This window comes from Castor canadensis, chromosome 18 (assembly GCF_047511655.1).
Source record: "Castor canadensis chromosome 18, mCasCan1.hap1v2, whole genome shotgun sequence".
In the NCBI taxonomy this organism is placed as follows: Eukaryota; Metazoa; Chordata; class Mammalia; order Rodentia; family Castoridae; genus Castor; species Castor canadensis.
Genome location: NC_133403.1, coordinates 39610997 through 39625165, shown reverse-complemented (window position 1 = coordinate 39625165; position 14169 = coordinate 39610997). Strand labels below are relative to the sequence as shown.

Here is a 14169-nt window from a genome sequence, read left to right as displayed (position 1 = left end):
GAAACAGTAGACTTGAGTTCCCTTCTGCCAGGCATTTGAGATTGGCTAGTGGAAAAAAATATTAACATTCTTTCCTTGACACTGTCTTTTCACCACCAGATCTCAACCTGGATGAGATTTCCTAGGAAATGGAGCTCTGTGATCCCTTGATGGCATAGAAGACAGAGAAACCCTGTACCTGTTTTAAAAAAAAAATTGCACACACTTCCAATTAAATATATGTGAGCTTACATATATATTATTATCATTATATATAATCATTATACACACACAGATGCATATGCAAAACAGGATTAATGAGCCAGGACAGGAACTTACAGATATGTGGTAGATACTTAGGGAATTGTAAAATGGTTGGACACAGGGTCAGTCATTCAAAAATCAGTCCTGTGCGATGATCATGTTTTCTTATCTGATCCTCCTGTTGGACCACTTTGAAGAATTACTGACAGGATGGAATTATTGACTCACCAGATGGTGTGTGAGACTGGAAGCCCTGTCTAAGTAGATTTTGTGTTCATTATTGTTCCAGAGCTAAGTACAGTTCCCATTCACGCCCCACACAAGGAGACCTTACTTAATACCTACTGCCATTTAACAATGTCTTGTCTAGCCAGATAGAGAATGAAGTAAATGCTGGATAGCTTTATAATTACAGATAATCACCCCCAGTTTTTATAGTGTGTTCTACATAAAATACGGTTTTTTTTGCCCCTTAGACAGACTCAGCCAGTGGTCTTGTCACAAAATTTGCTAGAGAACAATCTGAGGGATCCTGATTGTAGTGATAAAAGTTGACCTTGATAGCAGGGCCCTGTGGACTTTGACATTTTTGACACTGTCTTTCTCAGTATCAAGTATATAAATGTAACACTAGAACCCCACCAGGCTTATGATAAAGCTCACAGAGAATAGACGTTACCATGTCTTTAATTTACTTAGCAGTATGTCTAGATGATTGTTGTTTCATAGTGGTGATAATACAGGAGATCCCAACTCGCTTGTATCGCTTGTATGGGATAGCAGCTATTTGCAAAGTTGATCTTTTGCATGTCATTGTAATGAATGTTTGTCCTTTTTAGTATATCTCAAATCAAACTGTCAGAGTCAGTTTAAAGAGATGGTTACATTTTGAAGTTAATGTAACATTTTTTTTAATCTTTGCAAGATTTTGTGCATTATTACTCAAGCTAGATTTTTATGACTTTAAGTTTGTTGAAAGAGGAAACTAGTGTACCAAAACCAGTTAAAATAAGAATACATTTGAAATATAAAATAGCATCAGCTCACAGATCTTAGAGAAGATGTCTGACCTATTTGTCAGCCCCAAATTCAAATTTACTTAAAAAGAAATTTTTATAGAAACTTGTTGTAAGTAGAAATATTTCTCATTCCTCTTTAATGTAATGCCATGAAAACAAGACACTGGCACATAAACTTTCCTTTTTTCCCTTTTGTAACCAAAAGAATTGCATAATCAGGCAGGAATCAGGAAGTAAAAATAATTGCAAAATTAAACCAAGTAGTAGTGTATTTTCATTCCTCCACCACCAGTAAAAAGTAAAGATAAATACAGCTAGCAAATTTATCGAATTTGGAAAGTCTTTCCATGCCACTCATAAATTAATAGTAATAAAGTGAAATTTTTATTAAGGCTTTTAACTCAATGCTGTCATTTAAAAATTTTTTTACATTGTGGCAAAAATATAAAGTTTGCCATGTTAACTTGTTTTCAGCATCCAGTTCAGTAGTGTTACCATGGGCACATTGTTGCTCAGCAGCTCTCCAGGAACTTTTCTTCTTGCAAAAGAGAAATTCCGTACCTGTTAAAACAGAAGTCTCCATCCTCTTCCCCTTAGTCTCTGGCACCCACTTTTCTATTTTTGTCTCTGTGATGTTCACTGCCCTTGCCTACTGTAAGTGGAATCACTCAGTATTTGTCATTTTGACTGGCATATTTCATTCACTTAGCACAATGTCCTCAGGTTCATCCACATCCTTTTTTAGGTTGAAAACTGCCCTTTTTAATATCATTTATATGGTCTGTTTTGCTCTGAAACATTTTTACATTCAATCCCAAGCACCCAAAAATTATTTTTACAGATACTTTCTATCTTAACGTCCCATAGCATAATTAAATACAGAATGATGGGAAAACAAGTTGAAATGCACATTTGGAAGAAATCAACAGAGGTTTATAAAGCAATCAAACAATATAAGACTTCCTCATTTAAAAATAAATACTATGCAATGCTAAGTCAGCTATCAGGTTTTGAGAGACTTTTGCATAGCCTTTGTATGGAAGATTTTTGTTTTTTGTAGAAATGTGTTTGACAGATTGTAACTCTTTTGAAGTACCTTGTAACATGTCTCTGCCCCTGGCTGTTTTTTTTCCTTGAAGCCCACAGTTGCTCTTTCTGAGTTCTTTGAGTTAACTCTATTCCTATTTGTGAAAAACACTCCTCCCCTTTCTGTCACAGCAACAGCCTCCTGTTCCACAGTTCATTAAGAGAATGCAAGTGCCAGCTTAACAATAGTAACTTTTTAAAAAGAAGCAGAGAGTTAATTCATTTGCAGTCCTCCTACCTTAATTTTCAGGCTTTGTTAAGATAACTCACCTATCATACATTTCACCCATTTAAAGAGTACAACTCAGTCGTTTTTAATATTTTCCCAGTGTTGGTAACCACTACTACATTCACTTGTAGAATATTTTACCACCCCTCAAAAGCAACCCATATCCATTACCAATCACTACCCCCTTCTCCCAGGTCCTCAGCCTTAGGTAACCATTAACCTATTTTCTGTCTTGTAGATTTGCCTATTCTGAAATTTCATATGAGTGGAATCCTTTTGTCTCTGGCTTCTTTCACCTTTTCAAGGTCACCATATTGTAACATGTATCATTGTTTCATTCCTTTTGTTTCAGTGTGGTAAATGCACATAATATAAAATTTTCCAACATAACCATTTTAAGTGTACATTTCAGGAGTGTAAAGTACATTCATATTGCTACACAACCAATCTCCAAAACTCTTTTTATCTTGCAACACTAAAATTCATTTTTGTTTTGTTGGGTGTTTTTGTTTTTGTTTTCTTTTGCAGGACTGGGGTTTGAACTCAGGGCTTTGGGCTTGCTAGGCAGGTGCTCTGCCACTGGAGTCACTCCACCAGCTTGCAACACTGACATTCTATAGCAATTAAATGACAACTCCCCATATCCCTCTGTCAACCACCATTGTACTTTCTGTCTATATGAATTTGATTACTCTAGTTAACCCATATAATTGGAATTGTGTAGTATTTGTCTTTTTCTGACTGGCTTATATAACGACCTCAAGAACCTTGTCATCCATGTCATCCACGCTGTAGGACATGTCAGAATTTCCTTCCTACTTCATTCCTTTTATGACTTAATATTCCATTGTCTAGTTATACCACATTTTGTTTATCTGCTCACCAGTTGACAGACATTTGGGTTGTTTCCACCTTCTGACTACTATGAATAATACTGCTGTGTACAGTCATGTGTAAGTTTTTGTGTGGACATGTTTTCAGTTCTCTTGAGTATGTACCTGGGAACGGAATTATTGAGTCATATGGTAAGTCCATGTTTAGCTTTTCTTTTTTTCTTTGCAGTACTGGGGTTTGAACTCAGGGCCTACACCTTGAGCCACTTCACAAGCCGTTTTTGTGTAAGTACTGCGTGCTAACCAGTTGCGCCACTGGAGCATACTGACAAGCCCTTTTTGGTGATGGGTTTTTTCGAGATAGGGTCTCACAAACTATTTGCCTGGGCTGGCTTCAAACTGCGATCCTCCTGATCTCTGCCTCCTGAGTAGCTAGGATAACAGTCGTGAGTCACTGGCGCCCAGCTCATGTTTAACTTTTTTTTTTTTTTTTTTTTTTGAGCTTTTATATTTGCTTTTATTCTTCATTTAACTTTCAAAACACTACTATAGTTGAATATTAAAACAAAAACAATAGCAAGTAGTGAGCATATGATGATCAATAGTCCTTCACTCATTCACTACCGCATATAAAATGCTAGCAGTGAGTGTTATTCACTGGCCCCATTAAGAGGTTTGACACTGAACACCACCTCTGGGATGATGTTCATCATCCTCATAAGCTTCTCCATTATAATGGCGCCGTCTTTCCTGATTTGGATCAAAGTCCACCAGTTCTACTTGATCCATTTCATCAGTCTCTTCTACTTCCTTCCTCTCAGGAAGGAGTTTTTCCAGCAAAGAAAGTTTATCAGGAGAGAGAAAGCCATTTTCAGGAAAGTTTACCTTAAACTCAATGATTAGGCGTCCCTTTTCATATGGTCGACGATAAATTGGCATGCCTTCATTTAGCACACATTTGATATCGCCATGCTTGACAATCTGACCTGGATGAGAGGTGATGACTATGGTTCTGTTGTCAAGAGTGGATATTGGCTTTTGGAAGCCACACAATGCTTCAACCAACTGTATGTCCATACACATGAAAAGGTCCTCTCCTCGTCGAGTAAAAACAGCATGGTCCTTCTGATCTAATACAATGATAATATCTCCTGGCTCCAGTCCTGGTTCTTGGTCTCCTTCACCATGGAATGTAATCTTCTGGCCATCTTTCATGCCTTTATCAATATGAACTTCTAGAATCTTCTTCTCTCGAACGATTTTCCTTCCATTGCAGCTTTTACATCTATCTTTAGGACTGATCCTTTCTCCATGGCCCTGACACTCCATACACACAGACTGAATTTGCTGAACCATTCCAGGTCCTATCTGATGAATTCTTATTTGCATTCCAGTACCTCGGCAGTTGGGACAGCACTCCACTGCCCCTTTCTTACCACCTCGGCCTTCACATTTGTCACAAATCACATTCTTTTGCAGAGCCAGTTTTCTTGTTGCACCATTATATAAATCTTCTAAGGTTACCGAGAGCTGATGCACAACATTTTTACCTCGCCTTTCTCTTTGCATCCTTCCTCCTCCTCCAAAAAACATATCAAAGATGTCCATGGGGGAGCCAAAACCACCACCTGCTCCACCCTCCTTAATTGCCTGTTCTCCTCCTTTGTCATATAATTCCCTTTTCTTGGCATCAGAGAGAACTTCATAAGCTTGAGAAATCTGTTTAAACTTTTCTCCTTCATTTGGATTCTTATCAGGGTGGTACTTTAAGGCCAGTTTCCTGTAAGCCTTTTTCAATTCTTCCTGCGTGGCATTGGGTTTGACCCCCAAAACATCATAGTAAGTGGTTTCTTTCACCATTTTCTACTGCCGGTGAGCGGGCCGAGGCCGGTGTGGAAGCGAGAAGGAGCGCCTATCTGTGCGCAGCTCAAGCAGCCTCTGCCCCTTCGCCTCACACCGAGCATTCTGGAAAGTTCCGCCCGGCCCGCCGCAGTCGTCGTCTTTTTGTCTCATGTTTAACTTTTAAAAAATCATTTAATATTCCCACCAGCAAAGTATGAAGGTTCCAAACCCTGCACATCATTGCCGACACTTGTTACTGCCCATCTTTTCATGCATAGACCACACAGAAGTGTGAAGTAGTATCTCACTGTGATTTCGTTTGCATTTCCCTAAGAGTTAATAAGCTGCTGGCTTACTGCCCACTTACACATCTTCTTTGGAGAAATATCTATTCACATGTTTTGTCCATTGTTTTAGTTAGTTGTCAATTTATTTTTGAGCTGTAAGAGTTCTCTATGCATTCAGTATACAGCACTTATCAAACATGTGATTTACAAAGATTTTTTTCCTATTCTCTGGGTTTTCTTTTCACTTTTTTTTTTTTTTTTTAACCCCCCTGGTACTGAGGCTTGAACTCAGGGTGTTGTGCTTGCCACACAAGCATGCTGCCACTTGAGCTATGCCCCCAGCCTTCCTTTTTATCTTTTTTTTTTTCTTTGCAGCACTAGCATTTGAACTCAGGGCCTCAAACTTGCTAGGCAGGTGCTCTTACCACTTGAGCCACTCCGCCAGCCCTTTTTTGTAATGGATTTTTTTTTTTCATTTTTCTTTTATTATTCATATGTGCATACAAGGCTTGGTTTATTTCTCCCCCCTGACCCCACCCCCTCCCTTACCACCCACTCCACCCCCTCCCGCTCCCCCCCTCAATACCCAGCAGAAACTATTTTGCCCTTATCTCTAATTTTGTTGTAGAGAGAGTATAAGCAATAATAGGAAGGAACAAGGGGTTTTGCCGGTTGAGATAAGGATAGCTATACAGGGCATTGACTCACATTGATTTCCTGTGCGTGGGTGTTACCTTCTAGGTTAATTCTTTTTAATCTAACCTTTTCTCTAGTTCCTGGTCTCCTTTTCCTATTGGCCTCAGTTGCTTTAAGGTATCTGCTTTAGTTTCTCTGCATTAAGGGCAACAAATGCTAGCTAGTTTTTTAGGTGTCTTACCTATCCTCACCCCTTCCTTGTGTGCTCTCGCTTTTATCATGTGCTCATAGACCAATCCCCTTGTTGTGTTTGCCCTTGATCTAATGTCCACATATGAGGGAGAACATACGATTTTTGGTCTTTTGAGCCAGGCTAACCTCACTCAGAATGATGTTCTCCAATTCCATCCATTTACCAGCGAATGATAACATTTCGTTCTTCTTCATGGCTGCATAAAATTCCATTGTGTATAGATACCACATTTTCTTAATCCATTCGTCAGTGCTGGGGCATCTTGGCTGTTTCCATAACTTGGCTATTGTGAATAGTGCCGCAATAAACATGGATGTGCAGGTGCCTCTGGAGTAACAGTCTTTTGGGTATATCCCCAAGAGTGGTATTGCTGGATCAAATGGTAGATCAATGTCCAGCTTTTTAAGTAGCCTCCAAATTTTTTTCCAGAGTGGTTGTACTAGTCTACATTCCCACCAACAGTGTAAGAGGGTTCCTTTTTCCCCGCATCCTCGCCAACACCTGTTGTTGGTGGTGTTGCTGATGATGGCTATTCTAACAGGGGTGAGGTGGAATCTTAGTGTGGTTTTAATTTGCATTTCCTTTATTGCTAGAGATGGTGAGCATTTTTTCATGTGTTTTCTGGCCATTTGAATTTCTTCTTTTGAGAAAGTTCTGTTTAGTTCACCTGCCCATTTCTTTATTGGTTCATTAGTTTTGGGAGAATTTAGTTTTTTAAGTTCCCTGTATATTCTGGTTATCAGTCCTTTGTCTGATGTATAGTTGGCAAATATTTTCTCCCACTCTGTGGGTGTTCTCTTCAGTTTAGAGACCATTTCTTTTGATGAACAGAAGCTTTTTAGTTTTATGAGGTCCCATTTATCTATGCTATCTCTTAGTTGCTGTGCTGCTGGGGTTTCATTGAGAAAGTTCTTACCTATACCTACTAACTCCAGAGTATTTCCTACTCTTTCTTGTATCAACTTAAGAGTTTGGGGTCTGATATTCAGATCCTTGATCCATTTTGAGTTAATCTTGGTATAGGGTGATATACATGGATCTAGTTTCAGTTTTTTGCAGACTGCTAACCAGTTTTCCCAGCAGTTTTTGTTGAAGAGGCTGCTATTTCTCCATCGTATATTTTTAGCTCCTTTGTCAAAGATAAGTTGCTTATAGTTGTGTGGCTTCATATCTGGATCCTCTATTCTGTTCCACTGGTCTTCATGTCTGTTTTTGTGCCAGTACCATGCTTCATCCCAGGGATGCAGGGGTGGTTCAACATACGAAAATCAATAAACGTAATAAACCACATTAACAGAAGCAAAGACAAAAACCACTTGATCATCTCAATAGATGCAGAAAAAGCCTTTGATAAGATCCAACATCATTTCATGATAAAAGCTCTAAGAAAACTAGGAATAGAAGGAAAGTTCCTCAACATTATAAAAGCTATATATGACAAACCTACAGCCAGCATTATACTTAACGGAGAAAAATTAAAACCATTCCCTCTAAAATCAGGAACCAGACAAGGATGCCCACTATCTCCACTCCTATTCAACATAGTACTGGAATTCCTAGCCAGAGCAATTAGGCAAGAAGAAGGAATAAAAGGAATACAAATAGGTAAAGAAACTGTCAAAATATCCCTATTTGCAGACGACATGATCCTATACCTTAAAGACCCAAAAAACTCTACTCAGAAGCTTCTAGACATCATCAATAGCTATAGCAAGGTAGCAGGATATAAAATCAACATAGAAAAATCATTAGCATTTCTATACACTAACAATGAGCAAACGGAAAAAGAATGTATGAAAACAATTCCATTTACAATAGCCTCAAAAAAAATCAAATACCTAGGTGTAAACCTAACAAAAGATGTGAAAGACCTCTACAAGGAAAACTATACACTTCTGAAGAAAGAGATTGAGGAAGACTATAGAAAGTGGAGAGATCGCCCATGCTCATGGATTGGTAGAATCAACATAGTAAAAATGTCTATACTCCCAAAAGTAATCTACATGTTTAATGCAATTCCCATCAAAATTCCAATGACATTCATCAAAGAGATTGAAAAATCTACTGTTAAATTTATATGGAAACACAAGAGGCCACGAATAGCCAAGGCAATACTCAGTCAAAAGAACAATGTAATGGATTTTTTTGAGATAGAATTGTGAGAACTATTTGCCTGGGGCTGGCATGGAACTGCAGTCCTCCTGATCTGCTATGATTACACGTGTGAGGCATTGGCACCTTTACTTTCTTGATGGTGTACTTTGAAGCAAAAAAAAAGGTTTTATTTTGATGAAGTATAAATTATTTATTGTTTTCTTTTGTCACTTGTGCTATTGATGTCATATCTAAGAAGGTTTTGCCTAAACCAAGGAAACAGATTTTTCTCCTCTTTTCTTCTAAGAGTTTTTTTTGTTTGTTTGTTTTGTTTTGCCAGTACTAGGGTTTGAATTTGGTCTCATGCTTTCTAGGCAGGTGCTCTACTGCTTGAGCCACTCTACCAGCCCTCTTCTAAGAGTTTTAAGTAGTTTTAGCTGTAAAACTACGAAAGGTGGGTGATCTGTTTTGAGTTCATTTTTGTGTATGATGTAAGAAAGAGATCCAACTTCATTCTTTTTGCATGTAGCTATCCATTTGTCACAACACCATTTGTAGAAAGACTTTCCATCATTCAGTTTTCTTGGCACGCTTGTCAAAAATCAGTTCTTCATAAATGCGAGGATTTATTTCTGGACTTCCAGTTCTATCCCATTAATGTATATATCTGTCCTTATGGTGTCATAATTACTTTGGAGTAAGTTTTGGAATCAGGAAGTTTGAGTCTTCTGACTTTGTTCTTCCTTTTAAAGATTTTTTTTTTTTTTGGCTATTCCATGTCCTGTTGATACTCATATGAATTTTAATATCTACTTGACAATTTTTGCAGAATGATAGTGATTGCATTGATCTATAGATTATTTGGGGAAATACTATCATCTTAACAATATTAAATCTTCTAATCCATTAACATGGGATATCTTTCATTTCTTTCAACAGTTGTTTGTGGTTTTAAAAGACTTATATTTCCTTTGTTAAAGTATCTGTATTTTATTTCTTTTGATGCGATTATAAATATAATTGTTCTTTTAATTTCATTTTGAGATTATTCCTTGTCAATGCGCAAAAAAAAAAATGGGTTGTATATATTAATTTTCTACCCTGATCCCTTGCTGGATTCATGAGCTCTAATAGTTTTTAAATGAATTCCTTAGGATTGTCTATATAAACTATCATAGCAGCTACAAATATAGTTTTTGCTTCTTCCTTTCCAATCTGGATGCCTTTTATTTCTTTTTCTTGCCTGATTACCCTGGTTAGAAATTGCATCACAGTGTTGAACATTCTTGTCTTTTGCCTGCTCTTCAGGAGAAAGCATTCAGCCCCTCACTATTAAGTATGATGTCAGCCGGAGGCTCTTAGTAGATGTCCTTTATCAGATTGGAGAAGTTTCCTTCTCTCCCTTCAGTACTGGATTTTGTCCAGATTTTTTTCCCCCACATCTGTTGAAAAGGTCATGTGGATGTTTGCCAGAAATTGATTATCCCTTTCTGGGGTGGCATGAAGTCTGAACACTAAACAGTGTTGTATGAGAGTATTTCAGGTGGGGTGTCTGTGAGTTTGTTTGAACTTTCTGGAGCTGTTTTATAGATGATGATGGTTTGATGTTTGGTGCGTGCTGGATGAATATTACCTTGCACATTGTAATAAAAGCTGTTAGAATCTTTATACATAAAAAAAAAGAAAAGGTCATGTGGATCTTGTACTTTATTCTGGGGTGTGTGTACCTTTTATTCCTGGGATAAATCCCACTTGGATATGGTGTATCATTGTTTTTATATGTTGCTGGATTCACTTTGCTAGTACTTTGTTAAGGAATTTTTGCTTCAGCTTTGCAATAGATACTGGTTTGTAATCTTCTTCTTATGTTTGTGTCTGGTTTACAACTTTAGTTTTGATCCTTATTTGTTCCTTTTTTCATTACTTTCTTTTTTTTTTATTATTGTTGTTCTGGGGTTAGAGTATGACATTTACAAAAGTTCTTACAATAGATCATAGTTGAACTCACCCCCTCCCATCATTCTATTTGATTCCCTCTCCCTTGTTTTTTCCCTTTAAACATTAGTTACATGGAATAATTATATTTTTGATTCGTTTATTAAACTTTAAAAAAATTGAACACCTCTTCTATGCCAGACATTATTTTAGGATCCTCTATAAAAAAGTCAGAGTCCCTTCCTGATACTGAGTTTACATTCTAGTGGATTAAGACACTAAAAAAATTAAGCAACAAGAAAAATATCTCCATACTAAATTAACCTCTTGCTCACTTTAATTTTTTTTGGTTGTACTGGGGCTTGAACTCAGGGCTGCACGATTACTAAGACAGGCACTCTACCATTTGAGCCACACCTCCAGTCCCTCTTTCTCATTTTAGATAAGATATTCAGGGAAAGTTTCTCTGAAATTTTGTCATTTAAGCCAAGATATAAGTGATAAGAAGGAGCCAACCATAGACATATCTGTGGGATGAGCCCTCTAGACAGTGCTGAGGCTGAAAAGATGGAAAAAGCTCTTTGTGTCTGAAAACCAGCAAGACGGCCAGTGTAGCCAGGGAAGGATAATCTGAGATCAGATGGGAGAAATGTTCAGATCCAGATTATGAAGTACTTTGAAGCTAAGGTAAGGAAATTGTATTTTATTCTTAAAGTACTGAAAATACCTTGAAAGCAATTTAGTAAGGGAGATGCCATGATCTGATTTGAGTCTTAAAGGATCACTGACTATTGGTTAGCAAGTGGATTGTGTAGGGGTTATGGAATGAAATGAGGAGGTGGCCATTGTAGAAAGATGAGACATGATGCCTTAGACCATGGCAATGGCAGGAGGCATAGAAAACAGAAGACAGATTTGTGGTGTTTTGGAAGTAGAATCAATAAAATGGTCCATATTGGGGGAGGAGGAGTTGGGGGAAAGGGACATCAAGGATGACTTCCAGATTTTGTCATTTATTGAACTAGAAAAACTTAAGGCAGATGCATATACTGGTCGGTGAGTCAAATGATGAGTTTTGCTTTGTCTGTGTTAAGTTTGAAGCATTCCTCTTGGTGATTCAGAAGGAATTGTCAAATAGCTACATTTAGGAATCTAGTGTTCCAGGGAGAGGTCGAACTGGAAATAAAGACAAATAACTATGAGGAATCGATAATCTGTAGTCTCATCATCCATTCCCACCTGTACCCATCCATCCTTCCATGGTCTCTTGGGTTTTTCTCAATAATCTTTCTTGAGTCATAATCTCACAGCTTCATACTTCCTCCAAACCAGTTGTTGTGTTGTTTTGTTTTTTGTTTTTTGTTTTCCATGTTGTCATTCTCTGAAAATCTTTCCATTGTGAAACCTGCCCACATCAAGGATGAAAACCTTTTTTCACTTATACATATTAAAATATGCAGTTAGCCAGGGGATGAATAGATTGTAGGAAAGGGAACTTTGAAGACTTACAGAAATTTATGAAACTGGTTCAGATTTGGATTGGCCAGAAATTACTGCTAAGTGGTGGATTGGTAGAACCTGAAAAGAAAGTAGAAAAGGGAGTTGGTTTGGCACACAAGAGGGTTTGTTACTACTCTCCTGGGGCTCAAAAGGATTTTTCGTACATTTTTAAGGGATATTATAGTGTAAGAGGGATGTCATGAAGTCCAGGGAAGGCCTTCATAGGAAAACTGCCTTGCTGTGATCATCTGATTAAAAGTTTTGTACATCTAGAATAGTGGTAAAGGTTGTACAACAGTGTAAATATACTTAATGGCATGGAAATTATACTTTCAAATGTTTAAATGGTAATTTTATAGTATACATATTTTATCCCCATTTTAAAAGTTTTACAGATCTGGAAACTGGATCATGGGGCCTGAAATATTTCTGTCTGGTCCCCAAGCTACCCAATTTTCTGTTATCAAGGGAACTAATATACCCACTTGGCAATCAGAAGTTCTTACAGGAAGCCTAGAAAGTAGCTGTAGACTCTAAAGGTATTTGACCTCTAAGTATGTAAGTACCATCTGTCATGACTGGAAAACTGGCCTGGAGACCGCATCTCTGTTTTGGTCTGCATGATGCTGTGTAAATGCCATCAAATTCTTGAGTGGAGGAGTTGGAGAGGTCTCTTTTGTAGTATCTTGCAGGATAACCCTCTGTTGTTGATACACATTCTTTAATCTAGCTACAGTTGAGTACAGTACAGTTTTCTTTCTTTCTTTTCTTTTCTTTTTTTTTTTTTTATGGTACTGGGTCTTGAACTCAGGGTCTTCACCTTGAGCCTCTCCGCCAGCCCAATTTTTTGTGATAGGGCTTTTCGAGATAGGGTCTTGAACTATTTGCCCAGGCTGGCTTCAAACTGTGATCCTCCTGATCTCTGCCTCCTGAGTAGCAGGATTATAGGCGTAAGCCACCTGTGCCTGGTAGGTACAGTTTTCTTACTGGCCATGGTGGGTGGGATGTAAGAGCATGTTGACATGTATAGAAAGACCTAAGGATAGGTGGAAAGCAGTCCAGGAATTGGAGGTCACAGTCACCTCAGTCTTTTATGATGTATTTGCCTAGAGGCCCTTGGTAGCGACTTTGGGGAATTTATTAGCTTTGCTCTTGAAGCTACATTCCAGGCTCTGTCAGAAGGATGATAGGGTATGGAGGAACAGGGAGATGAATGAGTGAGAAGCTAGAAAACAGGCTCTGTTGATGATAGAAAAAAAAAATCTTCATGGATTTACTTATGCATGGTGAATATAAATACCTTCTCCTGGAGATTGTTTAGCACCTTTTCTTTTCCCTTGACTTTTCCAAATTCAGAGAGAAAGAGAGAGAGAGACAGAGAGACAGAGACAGAGACAGAGACAGAGAGACAGAGAGAGCGTACAGTGTCAAGTCCTGGTCTGGAAAATCTTTCCACTGAGGCATTAGTAGCTTGTCTTGTGATGACAAGTTTAATGGTTTTATATCTCTACATTCCACTGAGACCACCTATCCAGCAGCCACACCCTGGTGACCTGCTTAGCCATGGCCTGAAAGTAAGCATGAGAAACTCAGGGCATTGCTGATCTGGGAGTTGGCAGAGCTGTCTTCTGCTTTTGTTCAGTCTGACTTGCTGTGTGACTTTATCCATGTTGCTTGCCCCCTCTGTCATACAAAGTCCCAAATTATAAAATCAGACTGATGGTTCTTGTCTCCATAAACGTTCTTAAAACAGAGTAAATTATGGTTTTCAAGTGCTTATGTCTGTAGGAGACAGGGGACTCAAATACAGTGTTTTGGTTGAGATAGTCAGGATTTCATGGGCTGGCTTATGCAAGTCCTTAGGAGACATTTAATCAGAAAACAGGTTGGCAGAAAGCAAACTTGCTCACAAAGAAAGAGAGACTTGAGTATCTTACCTGCTTTCTTCCAGAGACTCCCAGGAGAATCTTCAGTGACTTCTGGCCAGCAACTAGGGGGTAGAGATGACTTATTTTTCCATCTTCTCGTTTCTCTTTGCAGTCTGATCCCTGTCTAGATCACTGGGTGGGTGGGCCACAGATTTTGGGAGAAAACAGCATCCCAGCTGGTCAAGTCTGCCTCTTCTACAATCCATTGATCAGCCTGCTCTGCCAGTGGGCAAAAAAAGAGCAGCCCATTTTATTGCTTTGTGTGACAGTTTGGAGGAACAGGC

At 38.3% G+C, this 14169-nt stretch overlaps 1 protein-coding gene across 1 annotated transcript; it reads right to left on the bottom strand.

The window, feature by feature from the left end:
• Positions 1-3913: 3913 nt before the first annotated feature.
• Positions 3914-5364, bottom strand: LOC109701528 (dnaJ homolog subfamily A member 1). Its single transcript, XM_074060635.1, has one exon. The coding sequence runs from the start codon at positions 5268-5270 to the stop codon at positions 4077-4079; it is 1194 nt and encodes a 397-aa protein (XP_073916736.1). The 5' UTR covers positions 5271-5364; the 3' UTR covers positions 3914-4076.
• Positions 5365-14169: the final 8805 nt, after the last annotated feature.

Bases quoted from the DNA above. Each gene is read 5' to 3' on its own strand.
- LOC109701528 (XM_074060635.1), bottom strand. From the start codon at position 5,270: ATGGTGAAAGAAACCACTTACTATGATGTTTTGGGGGTCAAACCCAAT.